Here is a 23,680-nt window from a genome sequence, read left to right as displayed (position 1 = left end):
GAGTTGCATTTAGTTCACATGTACACTATATGGACAAAAGTACTGGGCCACCGACACATTACACCTACAGGAGCTCCTTGGCCATGAAGCTACTGGTGCACAGTTTTTGTGCTGATGTTAATGCCAGAGGAGGTTTAGAATTCTGCTGTTGAGTCAGCAGAGCGTTGGAGACTTTTATGCACTATGCGTCTCAGAACTTGGAATCCCCACTTTGCTGTGGTTCCTAAATGCTCCCACAATAATAACGCTTACAGTTTGTTGTTTGTTGAAATATAAAATTTCATAAAAGCAACAGACATTATGTGAAAAAGAACTGAAGCTAAACATGTCTGTACGTCTATTAAGGCAGACTAGCAGCTTTGCTTATTGTGGCATGTGCATTTACCTGCTTCTGCTTTAAGAACAATTGCTGACATTTTGCTGCTGATCTTGTGCACTATGACATTCAACAATTGTAGAAGGCATTCCCCTTCTTGGTGGAAAAAAAAATGCACGCATGACCTTTCAGATGGAAGAGATTGATGCATGGTATGATATAAATCATCCCACTGTTCAGTAAATCATAACACAGAGTCACAGTTTCTTGTATTTTGGATTATTTTTCATTCATTCGTTCATTCGTAAACATGATTGATGCTAGGTTCAGATATCTCCCTATGAAAGAGACAGATAAGGAGAAGTGAAACCGATATGGAGATTACAGCCGATGCAAGGAGAGAAGTAAAAGCCAGCAGATAGTGATGCTGTGCCTTTCTCCCTCCCTCTAAGCCCTCCAGGCTCTTCACCATCATACGAAGAGACAATGATGAACTCAAGAAGCCTATTTATAGCCTGCCATTGGCTAACACTAGCCCTCTGTTTCTGCTCTGTGGACATCCGCCTTGGCTAGTTGTAGAGTATGTGTACATGTGATTAGGCTCATGACAGAGAGGGAAACAAGAGGAAGAGAGGGGTGGAGTGACAGCTACTCAATGGATTAATCCAGAGGAAGAGCACAGACTGAGAGGGAAAGCATGATAAGAGGCAGTGACGGAGCTGGGCTGTGGTCCATCCATCAGTGTGTGGAGGAGCAGTGATTGCTCTTGAAGTCTCATGGAGGAATTTGGTCCTTTTTTTTAAAAACACAACAAAACACCTGACTTAAATCCAGCACTTCTTTGCTAATGATCTTGCTTTTGGCAACATTTCTTGCAGAAGCTTTGCCAGTTATCAGGTGAGGAGGAAGAGGTGAGCTGACTTCACACTGAGAATGTGTTTGTGTTGTGTTGGTGTGTTTGGCTGGGTACACAGCAGTGTTTCGTATTCAACTGATTGATATTCATAGTTTGGTTCATGTTGTCATGTGTTACTTCTGCCAAAACAACCTCATGTAGCCTAATTTTTTCCAATTTTTCACTGGTTGTTTTTGTGTTTGTTTTCATTTCACTACTTAAGATTAAACTGTTTAGTGGAGGAATCTTTAAAAGTAATCTATGTCATTTTATAAGCAAAATGCCCCAAATTTACACAGCTGAGCTTCTCTAATGAGAGTACTTTCTGGTTTTATTTCACCTTATATCTTTAGTTTAAACAAGCGCTTTAATATGTTACCTTCATCTTTATAAATTTTTATGGCAAGTTTTTACTTTTTGCTGACCTTTTCCACACCATTTAATCAAACAGAGAAAAAGGAAAAAGACATAAAGAAAAGAAAAGGAAATAATAAACAATATTGTTTAGTAATTTTCTGATTAACTTCCTTAAATATTGCATTTAAGGATCAGACTGATGCAAAAGTCACTGGTTGCACTAGGCGCCCTTTTCGGCACATTGAAAGGTGTATTGAATTTAAACTTTTTAGCAGTAAACCTGTTCTCCCTCCATTCTGAATCTCTATTATTTTGTGTGAGAAAGCAAAAATAGCTTTTCAAACACAAGTAACCAAAAGTGTTTGCAATGTTTTGTCTAATGTCATTAGAGCAGATTAGGATGGAAAAATATAACCGTGATTTGTTCAGCAAAAACATTGGATGCATTTAGGGTGGGGTGGGAATGAGATAATTGTGTTTAGAGGGATTTTTGGCAGGATTTCAGCACTGAACAATCCTCTCTGTCTGATTCAGGGAGCAGCAGTTTGATGTTTTACTGAATCCATTGCAAAGTCCTGCTTTGCAGCACGCACTGTGGCCATAATGAGAGGCGTAGAGATGTAGCTACACGAATTAGCCAGCAGAGGTCACATATGGGCAGAGCTTATGTTTGAGACACACCCGTTTTTCTGTCTGTGTTATATGTGCTGTGTGCTGATGCAAAAGGTGACAAGGCTTATTATCTGACGCAGCACATGCAAGCATCAGAGTGTGAAGTGCACAGTTAATAAGACGATGAAGGACTTTTTTTTTTATCATTGCAGTTCACTTGAGATGTTTGTACCTGCTTGTAATACTACTGATTGTTTATCTTGCCACCTTTAATTAAGCTGTGACTATGTTTAGCCCTGTGCGAGGGATCTTATAATGTAGATAGTAATTTGTATCTCTCAAGGTCAGACAGCAAACGTGTGGAGTATCTGTGCAGCGTGAGGATTAATTACAGTTTTCTGAAAATTTCTGCGTCCAGCCAGTGCACATCTTTGACTGTAATCCTCACTTATCTCCTGTTTAAGACTCAGACACAGAGGACATAGGGGTCTAATTTCTAAACTGCCACAGTCTATAATCTCCCCTTGTGAACTTAAGTCATCCTGCAGAGCGATTTAACTTCAAGGGCAGGCAATTTTCTCAAATGTGCGAGAATTATGGCGTACCCCACCATCAAATCACTCATTGCCCTCCGTCTTCACACCCGTTTGAAGTGTGTAGTTTCATTGCTTTCAGCACAGGTTAATTTTAGTTATATTCCACTACATGTCCTTAGCCTGCACATATTCAACCTTGTAAGCTGATCATATGACTCGCTTTCTAATATTTGGTTGTACCACACAGAGAGGGCTGTCTTGGTCACAGTTTGTAATCCCAGCCTCAAAGATTATGAGGAAAAAAAATGTGTGAACCCATGCTGTCACCATATCATCGCTCCTGTCATTCTTTATTTTCCTGAGCTGACACCTCTGAGCCGGCTTCCTTTGGCCCAGATTCTCAGTAGGGGTCGTGCTGCCTGTGCCCCGTAGGCAGCAAACTACAAACATGCATTGACAATTCAAATTAGTCCAGTTCACTGGCTCTAGCTGTGACTCAGGACATCGAGCGCCAGGCAGAAAAGATGCATACGCAACCCGCCAAGCTACGCAGTGACAGAAAGCGCCAGAGATTACTAAGTGCAGAGTATGAGGCTGTTTTATGAGCGTTTCACCAGGTATATGACCCAGTTTAAGCTCAGCACTTTTGTTCAGAAAGACTTGGACTGGAACGGTGCCAGGTCCATTTGCAAGTCAGAGAGAGATCGCCTGGTAGCTAAGTAGTCCCATCCACAGGCACCAGCAGCAGCTGAGGATGTGTCTAGAGTATTGTTATGCAAGCGGGAAGAGAGCAGTCCCACTTTGATCCAGGCATCGGACAGAGGCTGAGATGCTTCAGAGCTGGAAGCTGCTTCTTTGGTGTTCTGGGTATTTGCATACCGGACAGTAGACTTCCACAGGACTTTGAGCACATGGGCTGCAACGAGGATGGACTGATGGAGGTCTGGAGATATTGCTCATCACTCAGCATCCACATGTTCTGAGCTTGTTAGCATCTCATTAAGTTTTGTCAGCGTCAGTTATAGGTAAGTTTGGGTTTCTTGCTTAATAAATAGAGAAAACAATGTCTGCAAGAAATATGCTACCTGTTAAATTATTTTGAATTAAACTAGACTTCATTTAGTTAATACTAGCTTTTTATTTCCTGTTCTCTCTAAACATCTCAGTTGAATGATTCTACTACCATAAGTGCATTTTGATGTAGTATTTGTTGAGCATGCGAGGAATCGGCACACACAGTCCTTTAACAGCAGTGTCCTGTGGAGAGATTTCTATCATGTGTATGACAAAAAAGAAAAAGGGCCTGAGGGGAATAGGACACAGTCAAACAGCTCAACTAATTCCTGCAAAGATTTTTATTGTCCGTGCCTTGTACAGGGAGTCATATGCCTAGCAAATGTCTGGGATATACTGCTGACTCATAACTGTTTGTGCTGGAGGCTACTTCTGCGTCAGGCTCATCCATATCACTGCTAATCTACTAAGTTTACACTGAGCTCCAGTAGCCTGTGATTATTCGTGATTTGGTTTTTGATGTCCTCATCAAAGACTGAATCAATATGAGCTCTTGTTTCAGTGCTGGAAGACAAGACTTCCTTTGAAATTTAAAGAGTTTTAGTTTTAAGGAGGGAAAAATAATGAAATATATCATTTTATCAAGTCCGTGTGCTAATATGTTGTGTGATTTTTAATGGCTGCTTCAATGCCAATAGGCCTAGATTCAGCAGAGTATTTAGCAGCCCAAAATTCAAGATATTTCTTTGAGAGGCTGATATAAATTCAAATATTGGGTTTATTGCACTGAGCTCATTGAGTTCTTTTCATTGACCAGTAATCCAACTGAAAGAAAATATCTTTACAACTGTTTACAGCTTTTCATCTCCGAATGGCCAAAACTCAGCTACAGTTTCGATGGCAGATTAAAACAAAAACAAGCAAACAAACAACTTCTCAGATGTTTAATGGTTTCCCAAATGATATAGAAAAACTCCTCCACAATGCAGTGGAAAACAAAGAAATTCCTGGAGACTCTGTGAGGTGGTTGTGTAAGCTACATGCTGCACTCATCATGCTAACGTACTGTGTGCATGCTGGCACTTCCACTATGCTGATGTTTAGAAGGTAAGCTTCAGTATCTTAGTGGAAAGTGTTAGATTGCTAACATTATGGGAATAACATTAGTTGGGCAAGAATACGATGAGGATTATGAATCCTGAAATTACTGGGAGTCAAACTGCTGTCTGGTAAAAATGTGCCTATCTGTGTAACATCAATGTGATGTTTAGAGGGATAAAAAAAAACCAAGAAAAAAATCTGACAAAGCATGCTCTATCAGCACTTTTTTTTTTTTTTCAATTTGGTACTTGGTAGTGCTTTTCCGCAGACACATGCTGGTCTGTACTAAACAGAACTGAAGTACCATTCAACGTGAGCATGCACTAATGCATACAGTGCAAACCATAAAGTAATTCAATTCTACAAAGGGAGTCCATACATGGGGCTTGGCATAACACTATAACACTAATGGTGGGTGATGTCATTCTAAATAAAACAGATCTATCATGTATGCAACTTGAACTTAACTAATTTCAGAGTTGCTGGATTATCATGACGCAACACAGAAACAGTCGTCTGTGGTGAGACATTTATTATGGGGATTTTTAGAAAATGTAGCTAAGGGCATATTTTAGCCTCTTCCCGGGAGTACCCATCATGTCCAAAAGACTTTCAGACCTGCCGCATTTGCAGATGCTTTGTAGTTTCCTTTTCATCATCCTGTCAAAAGAAGTAGCAGTGTAGGCATTCTGGTCAGTGAGCTACTGAACAGTAAAATAGCTCATTTTGAGTTACAAATACCATCAATAACAACGACAGTTGTGATGTAACAACACGCGCATGCACAATGACGTTATGATGGGATGTTTTCAAATGCTGGAGACCATGATGTTCAAAGGGAGATTTATTTATTTATTTTCCCTTCTTGTAAATGCCACGTCTCAGAGCGTCCTGCATCCAGTGTGTGTGTGTGTGTGTGTGTGTGTGTGTGTGTGTGTGTGTGTGTGTTTGGAAAATCTCGTCCGCAGACACGCTCCAGTAGCAGACATGTTCCACCTTGGCTAACCGAAAATGACATGTATGCCGGCTTCGGAAAACTTGATACATATTTTATGTGTTCCCTATAAAGCTGTTATATAATAATGGGTGTTCAGAATAAACCTTTGTCAGAGCTCAGACATGACAAGGGGTGACTTCTCCCATTTTGTGCATGTTCTAGCTTTGTTGTTTATGCAGGGTCAGTGATGGCTGCCAGGGGAAGCATGCCAAAGATGGCAATCGTGGGCTGCTTCTGGGTGACAATGTCAGGCTGAGCTGTGCACTCACATACGGTTTTTCTGGATCATTTTTATGTAAATGGCGTGGAAGAAAGATTAATGCATGTCATGACTCATTCTAATTGCTTTTTTGTTAAAGTGTACACATATAAAAATAAACAAATGATTGTTTTGACTAAGAAAACCTCCAGGAAGAGCAGCGCCTCAGTTTTAAGTCTTCTGGTTACAATTTATGTCGCTGTTGTCAGCTGCTGAGTGACATGTTGCAGGCACGCTGACATTTCAGCGCAGTTGCCCCCCATTCTTCCCCTATTCTTCCATCAGTATCTGCTCAGCTGAGCAGATTCTGATGGAAGAGCATTTTTGGTGTACTGTTAGTGAAAACAGTATGCATATTAACCTAGGGAGGTTCAAATTCTTTGTTAAGCATTCACAGGACGCCACATTGCTGGATGTGTGAACTGTGTTGAACATCTGGCAGCTGTGGAGGTCTCTTGCTGGCAGGTATGTGGCTGAAGCAATGGACTGTGTTTTAAGTTAAACAGTATCACCAGTTTCTGGGAAAAGAACACAAACTCTGAACCCCACATGTGCAGTAGCACTGGGACAATGCATTATAAGAGAGAACTGTATAACAAAAGCACGACTGTTTCACTATTTTTTTTGTGTTTCACGTGGAAACCTTAGCTGTTTGCGGAAAAGTTCAGTTTGCTGACTTGACAGGCTTCAGCTAGGATTATGTTAAGACCCTACTAGGAGGAAAGCTCAGTCTTGTTTGAATCTGGACTGATAACACTGCAAGATGAAGAGGGTTAAAATTTCCATGAGTTTTTGTTCACCAGTGTTAATGTACACAGTTTTCACTGCAACTTTGTAAACTGTTGTAAGCAGTTTATTCCTTTCTGGCTAAAGGTGTGTTGTAGTTAAGCGAATTCTTACATGTATGGTAGTTGTCATTCATTTATCATAGTGAAGCACCTTGTCATACGGTACAATTTTCAAGTTTGTGTCAAGAGAAAGAAAAGAAAGCCCTGGCTTTACTCTGCCTTTCATTTTACTGCTGGCTATTGTGACAAGCTGATTGTGGTGACAGCTTTCGGGAATGGCATGAGCAGATGCTCAGTCGGTCATATCAGATGTGACTTTGACTGTGGCAAGTGAAAGAAGGACTTTGGTGAGTCTGAGTTTGACCATGTAAAATAAATGTCTGCAAACTAAAGACTGTCACTGGCAAACTATCTGCTTTATTGTACATGGTATGGTGTAAGTTAGTTCAGTGTAGTCAGTCAGTCATCAATCATATAGTTTCAGCAGAATGTGGCTAAAGAAAAGAAACTTGTAAATCTTTTAACCTCAGGCAGCCTGGAAGATGAAAGTAACAAATCATGTCTTACTTTCTTATGCATGATCTGAATCACTGTTTCTATTTTGGGTGTTGCTGGAGTTTGGTCCATGATTAAAGTATATTTTTGATCCACATTTCCCCTCCTACCTGTTCTAATAACCCAGTTCACAAGGCTGTTGAACCATCACAGACAACTGCCCACACTTAGACTCATCACGGTGCTGCAGCATGCAGGGCAAACGTTTTCATTTTTCTATAGGAGTTTCTGTTCACCTCAAACAACCGTGTCAGTTGCATAACAGCTGCATAACTACAGCAGCAGGTTGTTTTAGTGCGCTTAAGGGATTTCACAGCTGAACATACCGCACTGCTCATAATCCTTCAGGGCTGTGTATACTTTTGTTTGTTGTAATTCAGATAAATTAAATCATTTATGTCAAAGAGGCAACATGATGTGGCATGTCTACATGAAATGACCTCACTCACTTTTTTTAAACGACAACTAATTACTAAATAATACAGTATGTTACTTAATTACTTCTTGGAGAAAGTAATTTGCTACACTACCCGTTACATTACTTCCAGTTTACTTCATAAGATGTCACATAATTGCCAGTTAACAGTCCCACATGCCACACAAATCTCTATCCTAATGAGGGCACACATCCATTCTTTCTTTTAGTGTATATGCATGAACACTGCAAAGCTGAAAGCCAGTTCAACACAATTACAAATTGATTGTCACTGTAATTCTACTATAGAAAGATGTACAGGTAGAAATGCAGGCCACAATGCTGCAAACCTGACTTACTGCCTTTGTGACTTGTTCAAGTTCAGGATCAGGCTGCTGGATTGAAGTCAACATAGACTCAGCTTTGTCATCACTCTGGGTTATTGGCTTGCTTTGTGTTAGCATGCTGTCTGTGTGGATATTTGGAGCCGATGCTCTTTCTCAGCATCTGCAATATAATGTAGCTGTTTCTATTCTGGATGCAGCTTGCATTTTACCATCATGCGCCTGTTCCCCCTTTTTTGTCCTCCTCCATGCGCAGGAACCGAAATCAGCTCATAATAGCTCAAGTGCGCAGAAAATTACAGAAATTAGAGCCCTATTTTATACATGGCACTTGCAGTATCTGTAAGAACTGCTGCTGACAGTTGCATCCAACAATCACTTTCATCTTAAGCTTGTAATCAGTCCTCTGATCCCTTATTTGTAGCATCAGAAAGTTTTCCTGGATGCCCCCTAGGTAATTCCACTATAGGATCCAGTACACTGAAAGGAATTTAGTTCAAACTCATTTATAAAGAAATAAATGAACAAAAAAAATGAATAGTTTACACTTGAAAGTATAACAAGATAGTCACATTTTATCCAAAAAAAAATCTCTGAATTGACATTTTTTGGTAGAAGGAATCATTATATACTTGCTGGTTGTGGCGATTATTCCTTATCATGAAATCATAGGGTTTTTGAGCACTTGGCAACATATGCTTCTGTGTTGGTTGCTGCCTCATGAAGGCATTGCATGATGGCTCAGAATTTGACATCAATGAACTGCACAGATCATTAAAGCTAGCAAGATAATCACTAAACGTAAGGTGATAAACTACAAGCAGACCCATGCATAAATAAACTACTATTTACTATATGCAGTTAACATCTCCCCAATACATATCCATTACAGTTCCTCCCCTCTTCATCTCTGCAAGCCACGCATTGGTCGTTGACAAGAAATGTATAAAAACCAGTGCAGGGAAAATATGCTGGGATGCAACTATGAAATACTGTTCAGTACTGGGAGTTTTACTTCATTCTAATAGGATTAGTAAGCATTTATTTTGCCTATTTGGCAAGAACATGAATGTATTTGATGCTCATTTATAAGGACAAGTGCTCCACTCAAGCTTTAAAACACATAGATCAATACATCACCAGTGGCCCATAATATGGACTTAATATGTAACTTTTTAATGCTGTTGATCCTGCCTTAGCATTACTGACCATGGTTAATTACATAAAGCGACTAATAAGGGTAAATCCCTGGATTAATGCACTTGCCTAAATGTCCCCTCTAATCTCAACATCACAAAAAGTACAGCTTTAATAAAAAAAAAAAAGACAATATGTCAGTAGTTAATAGTTTCATGGTAACATTTCACTAATTGAAGAACAACAAATATCTACAAGACTAAATGAAGTGATGAGAAGTTGGAGATCACGAAACTCACTTTACATAACAATGTACATGCCTTTCTATGTAAGCAGACACACGGCTGATGAGCGCTCCTGCAGAGTGCTATAAATGTGTTAGTCAGTGTGATGGATTGAGGAGGGATTACTTAACTATTGTGTTGAAATTAGGGAGGTGATGTGATCGCTGAAAAACTTGCAGTAATTCCCAAAATAGAAATATGGCGAGTTTTTCAGTAGGGCACTTAAACAGTTGCTGTAAATATATTAGATGTTCACAAAAACGTGTTTGAAAACAAATTATAATTTGTTCTTAAAATGAATTAATATGTCATCAAACACACAGGAATAAAATGTGATTTGTTTTTTATATGATAGATGCATAGAACCACAACATCTAGTACTCGTCATTTGTTAAAATTAACATCTTCCATATTACTTAAACAAACAACGGTGCAGATAAAGTAATGTGTACCTGACAACACAGATCAGGATCCAGTGTACTGGAGAAGGGCAGAAGTTGCAGATGAGAGGCAATAATCATGGGTGGGTATACTTGTGTCCACTATTCAGGTTTTCACAGGTGAACATCAGGGGTACTTCCTTGCTTTTGTTTATTTTTATGCACCGGCCATCTTGGTATCTATCAGCAAGGTGCTGAATCATGCCCAATTTATAGACTCTTTGTGGCAGTGGCACTGAAACCTTGAGGGATATGGTTGGTAGGAAAAGACCTGCTTGATTCAAACCTGAGTGGCTCTTTGGTTATTGGAACTCTGCTGCAGTTTTGCTACAGTGTTCCACCATAAAGATGTGTAGTATTGGTTATTATTTATAAGTGTAATATTGGGTATTAGACACATGATTGCAGGCTATTTGGTCCAGGTACAACCATAGAGTGTTTGGTTTGCATTAAAAGTCAGACTCAGTTCCCAATGGGAGTTCAGCTTCACCAGGGCTGCACTTTATCAGGATATTGTTCACAAGTAAGGGGGGATGGAGAAGGAAATTTAATTTAAAGGACTGACGCCATGTCTGCCATGGTACTTGTGCCATACAGCTTTATTGTAGTGTAAAGAGAGCTGTGAGTGAAAGAAAAGCTGTCAGTTCACCAAACAGTCTGCCTTCCCCATTTTATCTATGACCAAAAGCTGTGGGTAGTCAACAAAAGGATAAGCTCATGGATACAAACTGCAGAAACAATCTCCTTTTGAAGGGTCTCTGCACTTACTAGATAGCTTACAGTAGCACCACTACACATCTACACATTGCAAGTACCCAGTTTTAGGTAGCCTTTGACCTGAATGCCTCCTAGGTAATGTGTTTTATGATTGTCAAAATGGGAGGAGGTTCAGAGGCCCCGTGGACTTGTAGAGATTATGGCTCTCGGCTGGTCTGGGAATGCTTTGGTCCCCCACAACCACTCTTCCACCACTCCAAGAAAAGCTGGAGGAGGTGGCTGGGTAAAAGCAGATCTGAGTGTCTCTTCTCACATTGAATATGAATGAGTGAATACATTGTGCTAATCAAAGTTCACTCAGTTTACCCAAATGTGAAAGTGTAAAGTTAGTAAATTGACTAACTTTGTGAGCTCCAGTCACACAGCACTAATGTGGCTCAACACAAAACACTGATTATTAAGCAACAAGATAAATCAAATGCTACTCTTATTTCAAAAAGCTGATTCTTTTTATTTAGATAAACAGAACCAACTTTTTGGGATGTCCTTGCCTGGATGATTGAGCATGCATCACGATATTTCCATCAAACATTGAATGGCTGCAAATTTCCTCCAACTCAACGAGGGGAAAACTGAAGTCCTCATATGCGGACAGATTTTTATCCCAGATAGTGAAAACCCTTGGTCCTCTTTTAATGTATGTTAAATCCTCTATCAGGAATTTAGGTGTGACTTTTGACTCGACTCTCACATTGGATGGGCACGTGAAATCTCTGGTTCGGTCTTGTTTTTATCATTTAAGAAGTGTGGCTAAGTTAAGCCCTATTTTATCTCACCCTGAACTGGAGATTGCTATACATGCATTTATTTCCTCACGCTTGGACTATTGTAACTTTTGTAAGGTTCTCTGGATCGTCTGCAGGTTGTGCAAAATGCTGCAGCTAGGCTGTTGACAAAATCCTCCAAGTATTCACATGTGACACCATTGCTATTTCAACTACACTGGCTTACTGTTGAATTTAGAGTACATGTTAAGATCCTGGTCTTGACATTCAGAGCCTTGCATGGACTGGCACCAGCCTACATCTCCGATCTGCTACAGCCCTATGTCCCTAGCAGGTCCCTGAGGTCATCTGATCCGGGCTTACTTGCTATAAAACAGACTAAGATGAGAACTAAGGGTGACAGAGCTTTTACCACTGTGGCCCCGAGACTCCGGAACTCTCTCCCTCATACATTAAGAACTGTGGACTCAGTAGTTGGTTTTAAAAAAAACAACTCAAAACTCACCTTTTTTAAAACTGTTTTTGGTTAATTTTTACCTGTTTTATATTGTCTGTTTTACCTTTTTATTATTTGTTATCTTTTGTGCAGCACTTTTTGACTCTGTCTAGAAAGGTGATATATAAATAAAATTTTATTTATTTATTATTTATTTATTCTTTTCTTTTTTTATTTGCAACTTTCATTTAACATTTTTTTGTTAACTGGATTAAATTATCTTCTGGAAACTGGATCACTTACACTGTGCCTTACACCAAATATAAGAAGAACCTTCCATTAGTTACATATTTTCATAGTTCATATGCATATATTAAATTTGGATGTGTGCATCTGTGTGCTGCTGATCATTCTGAGCTGACCTCAGTTCATTTTTCCCCCAGCAGAGTTTCTCCTTGGGAAAGCTAGGTCACAGAAAGAAATGGTGAAAATCAGGAATCTGGGCCTTGGTGCTATATATAACAATTAGATCAGGCAACTTGTAAAAGTAGATAATATGACAGTCTTGAGAAAATTGAATTATGTAGATAATGTAATGATGTACTCATTCAGCGCTTATCTATTGGAGCTGGGCTACATGGGGAGAAACGTGAGCAGCAAAGAGATTGGGACTGTGTATTTCTCCAGCACCAAAATTAGGCCTTGCAAGCGAAATAAAATGGTTACATGTGGCTTGATAAGCATTTAAAAGGTTCACTGAATGTTGATTATTTCTAGATTTTTTTTTTTTATCCTTATTTCAGACATTTTCCAAAATGGATTAATGGCGTTTCCTGAAATTTAATCTGCTGATGTGTTATGAGTACATTATCAGGCCTGACATTATCAGCTGTACAGGGCTCCTGAGCAGTCTGGACACTTTAGAGTAGAGTAAACTGATCCTCTGCAGACATGATGTTGGTCTGTTTAAGTATCTTTAGTCTGGCCTTCTTGCTTGATGATAGGTTTGGAGAACAATTTTAGCAATTTTAGCTCCTCATAGAGTTGGCAAGGTGCTTTGATGATGGCTTGCTGAAAGACTGGCATGTTTAAAAAAATAAATAAATAAAAAGCTTACAGTCACGTTTAAATTGTGACACATGATTCCAATGGCAAAAGACTTAAGTATGACTCACTAATCTCTGGTCATAATAGGTGAAGTGGGTGTGTGTGTGTGTGTGTATATGTGGCCTCGGGGAAGAGAAGAGAAACTAGAGATTGTTGAGCTGTTGGAGATGAAGGTTTCCCTCTAGTTTTCTCACTGACTTCTCATTTGCCAAAGCTCTCTGCAAAACAGCGCTCTTACTTTAAGTTGCATCTCCCTATTAGGTGTAGCTCTACTATGAGAGCCAGTTAGCCTGCACATCACACTGCTTATTGTCTCTTTGTGGAACACAAAGTTTGGACACTTCTTTATTCAGGTGAGATGAAAAATTTTCTTTTGGCTATGCCAGTGTAGATTTAAAAGAGAATATTTATTTGAGATATAGGTAAAACTGTAACTTTTTTTCAATGAGGATACTACCATGTTATTTATTTAGAAAACTTAAATTTAAATAAAAAATAAAAAAATGGAACTAATATAAGTTATCTTTGCAATCTTTTAAATTATCAGTGTTAAATTGTTTGTATTTGTGTGTTGTGGCTTTAATTTCAATATGACATGAAAACCATTGTGTTTGTGTGTGCATATCCATATGCATATAAGCAGTATTTCTCATACACTGAAAAAAGAACATGTTGGATTTACTTAATTCAGTAGTGGACATTGGTTGCACACAGTTGTTTTGCTTTGGCAGAAACTTAAACAACTGAGTTAAATCAACACAACTTATTCATATTCAATAAACCTGTGCATTTTGTGTTGATAAAACATGATGGAAACATGTTTAAATGAAATAAGTTGAGCTCTTGGAATATTTTAGTCCTTCACAGTTTTGTCACTTTATTCCAACACTATTCAATAAGTTTTACCCCAATACTGCTCGGTCACTTAAATACTTAAATAATTAAATGTTGTCTTCATATTACATAATGTTCAACAAAGTCTAGAGTCTGGTTAACATAAAAATTGAATGGATTTACAACAACTTCCATCCTCCTATCTTTATCCGGGTTGCAGGGGGACTGGGGCAGCTCGTCAGTCTATCACAAAGAGACAAACAACTATTTGCACTCACATTCACACTTATGGGTAATTTGGAATCACCAATTAACTCTTATTTTAACTCTAATAACTGCATGACTTTTAACTGTGGGAGGAAACCAGAGTACTCAGAGGGACCCCACTGCAAACTAGCCAGATTGTGGTTTTGGACCCATGACTCTCTTGTTATGAGGCAACAGCACTAACCACCACGCCAACAACCTGTAAATCGAGGCTTAACAAAAGTAGGAAAGCTATGATTGCAAGTCTTGATGCAGAATTTTCTGTACGTTTTTGTCCTTGACAGGTTGAAATACACATGGTGTGTGTAAATTTCGTGAGTCCAGGCAACTAACTGCTCTTACTAGATCCTATCATGTCATCTCAACAAGAACAAATTAAGTTGTTGACTTTCATACAGATCCTACATGATTTAATTACGCTCACCATAGAAACATGAAATTATTTTGTTCAAATTACAAGTTAGACTTTAGTTAATGTAACAACCACCCAATTTCCTTATTTTCAGTGTACGTATAAGGGTTTCAAGGCATCACTCAAGTAATACATAAAAAACCCAATAAAACACATGGAAGTATTGTGCAGATTTTATTACCAAATATTATTTAAAACTATCATTAAAACTACTACTAGTAACAGTTATTTATTTAGACTAAAATCACATGTTTAATCACATTATAGACTAAATTAATGGAATGAGCACTTGCAAAACTGTATCTCGGCAAACTATTGGGAAGCATGTACTTTAGCTTAATACAGTAAACACAAAATAAAAGTGTTTTTTAAATGCCAAAAAGTACCTTGCTTTGGGGAAAGAAAAATGCAAAAACTAATTGTTACACACTGAAACAACTAGTGCAACAAACTCTGCAGTAAAATGAATGATTTCTATATTAAAAGACAAACATGAAGCGATTGAAAACATTTCAGGAACTTTTTTTATGAGCATTGTGTAGCTAATGGAATGTCTACACTACAACTACACACTGCTAATCATAAAAAAAAAAAACCCAGACACTAGAGTCATGTGAACAAAGGAGGGGTTTTTTTGTGTGTGTGTGTGTGTGTGGTTTTTTTTTTTTTTACATTGGCTTAAATGAGGTTTTGTATGTACATATTCAGAAAGATTAACCCTCTCAGGCTCAAATTAAGTTTTTTTTTGCAAATGCACAACCAAGTCCTGCAGTGGTACTTCTGAGTAAAAAAAACTCATAAAATATGTATGTGGGATAATCAGGTTGTTAGTTTTTAACTGTTGCAAATCGGCAACGTCTGCCTTGACAGGGTTAACAGGGCATGCTCATTATTTTCCTTTCTGTGTATATTTAATCAGAATCCACTATAGTCTTTGTAGTTATCTGATCGTAGGGCTGAAACCAATTCTTTGTATTATCTACGAACCATAAATTTTATATTTAGATCTATGAAACTGTGTCAGAAAACTGTGAAAAGGCGCATCATCCCCTAAGTGAAATGTCCAAAACAGATAACCATCTAGATTTTAATTTACAATAATGTAAATAGCCAAATACTTGCACAATATTTGTTGTAGTTGTTAAATGAACTATAAATGTGTGATTATTCCATCAATTTTATCTGATTTGGTGTTGAATGTATAGCCTTATGCAATGTTGAAAGGGGTTCAGAAACATCACTATGTCTGATCCAGTGGTTGGGCATTTTGATTTCCATCATTGTTACACAGAAAATAGTTAAAAAATATAGAGAATTAAAGTTGCCGAGCTTAAAACGGATTCCAGTTTTGACTGAGGGCTTTAATGACAGAAAGTTTTTCTAGGAAAGAAAATGTGAATCTGCAACACCTACTATACAATCCATTCAGGAAAGTCATCCTCACTGAGTTCATTGAAGTGGTATATATTGTTGAATCACTACATTGTATCTGTGGAGGAGAGGTGCTGTCTGCTGGCCATGACAGGGACAGACGGTGTTGGCATGGCCTGAAAGGAGCCATCCTCCTACCGCATGTGCCAAATGGTGTCAGTCTGCCACTGGCTTTCACAGCACGTTTCACACTGGAGGTTGTGGGTAAAGGACCAAGAATACATTAGGCAAAGCTGTTGAAGCATATGGCACATTTTGAAATGCACATGGTGCTTTGATTAATTAGAAATTAGGCAGTTTAATTGTTTTCTTCTTATTTTGATCACAATTCAATTTAATCTATTGTATCTTTTTAAAAAAGTGTTGTTTTCCTTTCATTATTATTAACCCTGGATTTTTTTTTTCTTGCTTCACTGCTTCATGTCGAGGTGCAATCAAAGGGCACACAAACATCATGAGACGTTTCTGATCTTAGTGTTTCTCCCCAAACAGGAATTTGAACTGGTGACTGGTCTGTTTTTTAGACCTTCAAGCTACTTTGATGCTGTAATCGATACATAATGGTATAATGCTCCTTCCCCTCAAACCATCTTCTCCTCTTTCTTCCTTCCCACTCGCTCATGTTTGTATTCACTCAGTAAGTCATGTGGTTAGAAACTGTGTCTCTGAAGCAGACAGCCTGGAATGTGCAGCTGTTTTACAGTATTTAGTAAGATAAAAATCTCACTCGTTATCCATCATCCACAAAGATAAATGTCTACACATAAACATTTGTATATTTTGATGTGCACAGAAAGGTTTAAAAATGTTATTTTTTTTCAGTATATAACAGTAAGAAGGTCACTTAGATCTATAGATTTTCCAGTGTCAACTGATTTGCTATTCTCTTATTGAGTAGGATTTTGAAAGCGTATTTTGTGGAAAATGTAATTTGGCTATGTTTGTACACGCAAACAAAGAATTTGACTCTGGTTCATACAGGAATATAACTGAAATAAAACCAGTTGGAAACCAGTTAAGTTTAGTAGCCTGTAACAAAAAAAGGCATCAGAGATGAGTTTTTGCTCTCTGGTGCAGATTGATTCCAAAGTTCTGGCAGTCTGGTTGCATTTATTACTTAGATAGTATTTGAAAACCTTAACTGTAGTTAGTCAAAGTAAGATCACAATTATCTAGAGACAGTTTGCCTCCAGCCACGTGACCTTGCAGTCAAAGCGGTCACACTCTTAACCTCTGGTCAACTAGTTGGTCACTCCAGCTACTTGCAATTGGTTGCTTACGGCAAAAACAATTCAGTCCAGTCACCGGGCAAAGACGTTGTGATCCTATGTACTATAGTGTGACTTAGCCCTTATGTTAATGTTTAAAGGTCTGCATCCATTAAATAAATGCTCACTGATTTTTCTGTTTCTAACACTTCTTTTCCCCACACAAAACCAACTCTGTCATTGTTTGGTGGCATTATTAAAATCTGCAGAATGTTTATCACAAACTGGCTAAAAGTAAGTGGCAAGGAGTCCACACAAGATGTGTAATTGAAGATAATTGAATAAACATAAACTAATCAAGCCACAGACATTAACAGGGTTAATTCAAGGTGAATTGGAAGTGAGACTGAACAGTTCATCTGAGCCAGCTTATTTAGCCTGTGAGGCCCAGATGAATGCATTAGCTGATGGCCCTGCCATATCAGCCATTTATCAGTAGAAGTACTCACCCCATCCCACACCAACCCGCACCCCCCACCTCTTAATAATCAAGATTCAACCTTGACACTGGAACTGAACTAATCAGAAATAAACCAAAATAACAGAAGGCAATATTGAAACATTTGAATATTTATTATTACACATAATACTGCTACAAACATGTACTACTATTGCTGCTGCTGTTGTGAAAATCTATTTTTATCTTGTACTTGTTGTAACTGCTGTACTGTATTTGTCTTTCCTGAATTCTTTTCCAGATCTCAGAGCAGTGACTGTTAACAACCATGAGCAGCGGAGTGAATATCAAAGTCATATCTCGGAGGCAGAGTGACGCAGGTGTCAGCTCCAGTCTGCCGTCACCTCGAAGCACAATGTCGGTCTCAAAGGCAGAGCCCAAAGAGCAATATAGTGGGCTCCCAAATCCCACAATGCAGTATCAGCACAGCGCAAAACGACGGCCTACATATTCTTCATTCTCTGGTTCTTCAGGAGCTGCGGAGTTGCTGAGAGGTGCCGCTTTAAAGAACAACCTGCTGCACCAAAAGACTAGCATGCATTCACATAGAAGCTCAGCAGCTGCAGGGCGAGCTGATGGAACCTGCTCAGCTTACAGCAGCCCTCAGATACCAAAGAGGGAAGTTCCACGCTCTAAAGACACATCAGACATCCGCAGCGACACGATAACCCAGAAAGCTTTGAGAGACCTTCAGTTAAGAAGAAACACTAACAAGAACTGGACCTTTGGAAAGTATCGTCAGAGGAGTGTGGACAATGCACAAGAGGGTAACACTTTGCGACACCGCCCACCAAATCCTCAGGTAGGCTACGGAAGAGGACGTCTTCTTTATAGTAAAAATGCAAATGGGAATGAGATACCAGGAGTATCTTCAGCAGGAATAGAGAACTTCCAAAAAGAAGTGAGGAACATCTCCAACTATGACCTGGAAGCTTCTGACAGGGAGCTTTTCAACAAATCAAAGTCTTCCCATCAAACATTCAACCTGCCACGCAGAGGGAGTGAGCCAGGAAAGGTCAACATGGCTGCTGTTGCTCCATTTAGATTCAGGTGAGGGCAGTGTTTCACCTTTTAAGATAGGAAGATATACAATAGATTGCAGTTTATTTCTAGGACACAGAGAAAATAATGCACACTCATAATTTCTCATACTTTTTTATTATTCATGGTGCTATTAAAAGAAAGACAACCCCCCCCCTCCCCCCCCCCCCCCCCCCCTCCGCTCCCTGGTGTCTGTTAGTTTATGCATATAGCCTCACTCTCTTGAATGCAGTATTCAGTGGTCAGAAGTTATGTCTAAACAGACATGGATTTAAACCACCGTTTGTTTGTTTGTTTCTTTTTTTTGGTAGGTTTAAGATTCACGAGGATACAGATACCTCCCTGGATGATCTCAGTGACTGCTCCTCTGACTCCATGGAGGTCTGTTGTGATGATCTAGGTGAGTCTTTTTGAAATCTTAATCTTTCTACTGGACACATCTGTTGTTATAAAGCAGTTGTTCTTAATGTGGGATCTTGCACCTCTAAGGAGTTCCCAAATAACTTTGGAGGGTCATAGACTTTGGAATTTCTGTGATCTTTGCTGTTGTCGTATGAAATGTTTAATTATTCTCATTCATATGAGTAAATAAATATAAGAAAAATCAACAACTCTTTTGTGGAAGTGGCATCAAATTTAAGGTAAAACTCATTAATCTTTTATCTGGTATTCCATTTCTCTCTTATGGTTTATTCTTTGCTCTTTGATATTCAGTTAAGGCAAACAAATCACCTCCAAATACATGAAACACTCACATGTGCTTTTAAATGGGTGCCAATATAAACCCAGTAAAATTGATGCTTAATGATAAAAAAGGGTGAATTCAGGATGCTAAAAATTATGAGCAAGACTGATGGATTTCCATCAGTCTTTGACTTTAAATCAATTCACTCTTCTTCTTTTCACTCTTTAAGTCTTTTCTAGTATTGTTATCCCCAAAGGACCTATTTAATTCATTACAAAAATGAACTTTTTTTCACTTAAAACTGAAAGGGTCAGGCAGTTTATGCAAAAAAAGAAGGAAAACAAGAAAAAAACCCTGTTTTTCCATTTGTATTATATGCATCGTGTAACACAAGTTTTTATATGGCTGACTGTTGACACTGAACTCAGTTCAGCTTGACAGTTGTTCTCACCAAACTGCCGCCAACTCGCAACAAAATCTTTATACTGCTTGTACCACCTGTTATGTTCATCAGGATTTCCTGAAGCACTTCACTTTTTCTTTGTGTGCATGTGGGAAAACAGATTGTTGGCAGAGAGTACTTCTCTCAAATCGCACACCACTGTTAATGCAGCACTGTTTATCAATGTTTTTGACATCTCTGATGTGCCATTACAATCAAATTTCCATTTTTTTGCATCCCTGCTGTGTAAAACATAAAAAGTTGAGTTATTTTTGCATCAGCCCTGTTCCTCACACATCCTGTTGCTTGGACACTGTAATACAAACATGACGTGTGAACATAAACAGGCACAGTGTGTTAAAATATTTTGTATGGTCACTATTTCATTGTTTTAAGGGATACACTTTTCCAAATGAAGATTGAAGCAGTTACCAGCATGGCAGATCTGTTAAATCAAATTAGAGAGACTATTTTATTAAAGCTCTACTGTAAGTAAGTAATATTAATTAAGAGAAATAAACAGACATCACAGAACAAAATTATTATTTAAACCTGTATGTTGTAAAACTGTTACACAGAAGCTTCTATATTTTATATTTTAATATTAAACATTGTTTTTAACCATTGTTGGAGATGGACCAAGTTCTTTTAGAACTGTCACAATGATTGACAGTAATAAACTGGTCAAAAATGAAAAACCACTAATCTTTTCAGACAACAACACACAAACAACTAAAACTCAAAGTGTGAGCAACAGAGTGTGGAACATTTAAAACGTGGACCCCACCATGATGTAATCAATTTTATCTGAACTCTTGAATTCTTGATTGTAATATTGTGGTTATTTTTTATTATTTACCTTTGACCCAGTGTCAATGATGTTTAGAAAAGAGAATGAAGAGCATCAGCAGATTTAACTTGTTTGGGCAGTAAGTGGCATACATACACTATAGTGTTGAATCGCATGGCTGCAGATACCAGTTTATTTGTGTATCTTACATGCATGAAGTCTCTGTCTGTCTGTGAACTCCTACACAATCAAAAGCTGAACATCAAAACTTGGCACTTCGGTACATTTTAGACCCCTAAAGGTTATTTTTATCAAATATGTTATCATGTTGCCTAGCAACCACTTATCAACAGACTGAGGTGACCTATTTGTAATGTTTAGGCATCTATAATAACTTATAAAGGCATCATACTTAATTTCATAACAGCAACTAATTTATATCTGCAAAATATTTGAATTCTGCATGATATAGCATGATGTCATCATGTTGCCAAGCAACCACATATTAATGGGCTAAGATGACCCATTGGCGGCATTTATGAACCTGTAACACTTTATAAAGGCATTGCTTAATTTCAATTTCATGACAGTAACGTCTAATTTTTAGATCCACTAAATGATATTATGGTCTTATTTTTAGTAGATATTGTGACCATTATGTTGCTCAGCAACCGCCTACCAATGGACTAAAAGAGCCAATTTTTAGCATCTTTGCACCTGTAACAGCTTATGAAAGCATCATATCATTTTTCCTTTTTTGTGTGGGTGTGGCCTTATTTTCAGCATGTTAAAATCCCATCATTTACAGCCAAAAAACATGAATATTATAGTGTGCTATATAGGACATATAATGAGCCCCATCGCATTGCAGCCAACTAGCAATGAACCAAAATGATATTTATATAGTATATCAGGACATGGGCTTGGACATGTATGAGTATTACTGGCATGAGTTGAATACAGAAATCAATAACTACAACTGGACCAGATTTAGTCTTGGTTGGGCAACTAGTACATTCAGCCTAACAGCAAGCGATATTGACTCAAATGAACAGACAGTGATGGCCTCTTTAATGATTGAGTTAGCAAAATTCATCCCAGTAAAACTGAATTTACAGGGATGCATTCAAGTATTTTGAATTAGTTATGTTGTTTATTTCTGGATCACCCAAATCACACAGACTTTGAAAATGGCCTCACATGAATGCCACGGGCTATTTGAAAACCCTTTAACTGACTTCTTAATTATCTTAATCACTTTGAGGGTTGAGAGCCTTCAGCCAGCCTCCTCTGGGAGAGACCAGACCAGCAACTGAGTGGTCCTCTGCCGAGGGTGGACAGATGCATGACTGAGAGACTGAGTGGTTTGATGGGAGGATCAGCTTTCACCTCCTGTCTGGGAGTTTCTCTTCTCCCCAGTGGAAAGACTTAGGGAACGCTTAAATTCATAGAGATGTGTCTTTGTAACCTGTCATATGTCTTCAGCTACATAGCTGGAAGATGAAGTACATGTGTAATACTGATGGTTCCATTCGGCAGAAATAACTGTTCAGTTAGAAAAGTTTCCGGATAGGAAGACTCACTACTTTACAAACAGCAAGTAGTAGACAAGACCATTTAACCTTTGCTATTGTGTCTTGCAGCTTGAGCTCATCAGTAGACTTTCGTTCAGGAAAAAAAATCATAATGTGAGAAGCCCTTAAGGGCTTCTCACATTCCAGCTAACACAATGATTCCATTACATCTGTATTTAGAGACTCTTGCATCGCATTAGTTACCATATGACTTCAACACAATTTTTACATGTGCTTTTAATTCTATGCTTCGACCTACAGCTCTCTGCAAAAGGTACACTTGCACACATTATGTCAAGTCACATGGCAAAGAGGCTGTTCAAATCATCTTGGACAGATGGTTTCTAATGACTTTGGCTGTATGGTTGTTGTTTGATTGCTTGGATATGATTCTTGACAATATTTTGTGATCAATATGTTTCAATATCAATTTCAGTGTAATATATGTTATCCCACCTATTTGTTTACATATGAAGCGGGAAGGCAGTTGTTGTTTAGATCATTTGCAACATTGATTTTTCACAAATCAGAGATGTTGTGTTCTTTTTAGGCACACACATTTGTGTTTCATTAACTGGAAATGGCAATGGCACGAGTAAGTGGAATATGTAGTAAATCACTAGTTGATGGAGTGATGGGTGCTGCTTAAAAAATTTCAATATATTCTCCAAACTCAGCATGGCACAAACCATTACAAATAAACACTTTCAGAATGCAATAGGCCTTTTTCACATTCTGTCTGAAAGCCCAGTAATGTCCATGTGACTCTTTGTGGTTTTCCCCTTCATGCACATGTGTTGGTCTGCCTGATGTTCCTGAGTGCATTGCATCATAGCAGCTGAGCACCCCAAAAATGATTACACGTGCTGAAAAAGGGAAATGCACCACAGACAGCTGTGTAGCTGTCCTGCCATAGAAGTGTGCGTGCGTGCGCGCGCGCGCGCACACACACACACACACACACACACACACACACACACACACACACACACACACACACACACACACACACACCTGCATTCACATATGGCCTCCTGGAGGATGTGAATCAGACCCACATACAAAAGAAACCAAATTAAAGATTCAGCTCCACCCACCTCTCGCTTGATGATGCAGTTTAAATTCAGTTTTTATATGTTTTCTAAAGGTGACACTCACTAATGAGGTTTATATGTTGTTAATGTGTATTGTCTTCTTACTAACTTCCAGTAATAGGACTTATTCATGTTTGTAATGCTGGTGTTAATTCAACGTTTATCTTAGCTACCACCAAGGAAATTTATAACAAAACTATTAATTAAAAAACACTGAAATCTGTACATTACAACCAGTGTTTGGTATCTGTACAATTTATCTTTGTTATGAAGCTACCTGCACAAGCATT

At 38.4% G+C, this 23,680-nt stretch overlaps 1 protein-coding gene across 8 annotated transcripts in view; it reads left to right on the top strand.

Moving 5' to 3' along the window:
* The window catches only part of nav1b (neuron navigator 1b), an 83,193-nt gene that overhangs the window by 12,384 nt on the left and 47,129 nt on the right, over positions 1-23,680 (top strand). For 5 of the 8 annotated variants that reach the window (XM_040006497.1, XM_040006520.1, XM_040006539.1 and 2 more), the window contains exons 2-3: positions 18,006-18,814; positions 19,117-19,205. In XM_040006497.1, coding sequence (XP_039862431.1) covers positions 18,033-18,814; positions 19,117-19,205 — 871 coding nt within the window. In that variant the 5' untranslated portion in view covers positions 18,006-18,032. Of the gene's footprint in view, positions 1-1,019; positions 1,228-3,036; positions 3,742-18,005; positions 18,815-19,116; positions 19,206-23,680 lie in introns of those variants that run through there. The other 3 variants (XM_040006513.1, XM_040006509.1, XM_040006503.1) reach the window with 3 other exon arrangements.

The sequence above is a fragment of the Simochromis diagramma genome, unplaced genomic scaffold (genome assembly GCF_900408965.1).
Source record: "Simochromis diagramma unplaced genomic scaffold, fSimDia1.1 OVJJ01000320.1, whole genome shotgun sequence".
Taxonomy (NCBI): domain Eukaryota; kingdom Metazoa; phylum Chordata; class Actinopteri; order Cichliformes; family Cichlidae; genus Simochromis; species Simochromis diagramma.
This window is presented reverse-complemented; position numbering and strand designations above follow the sequence as displayed.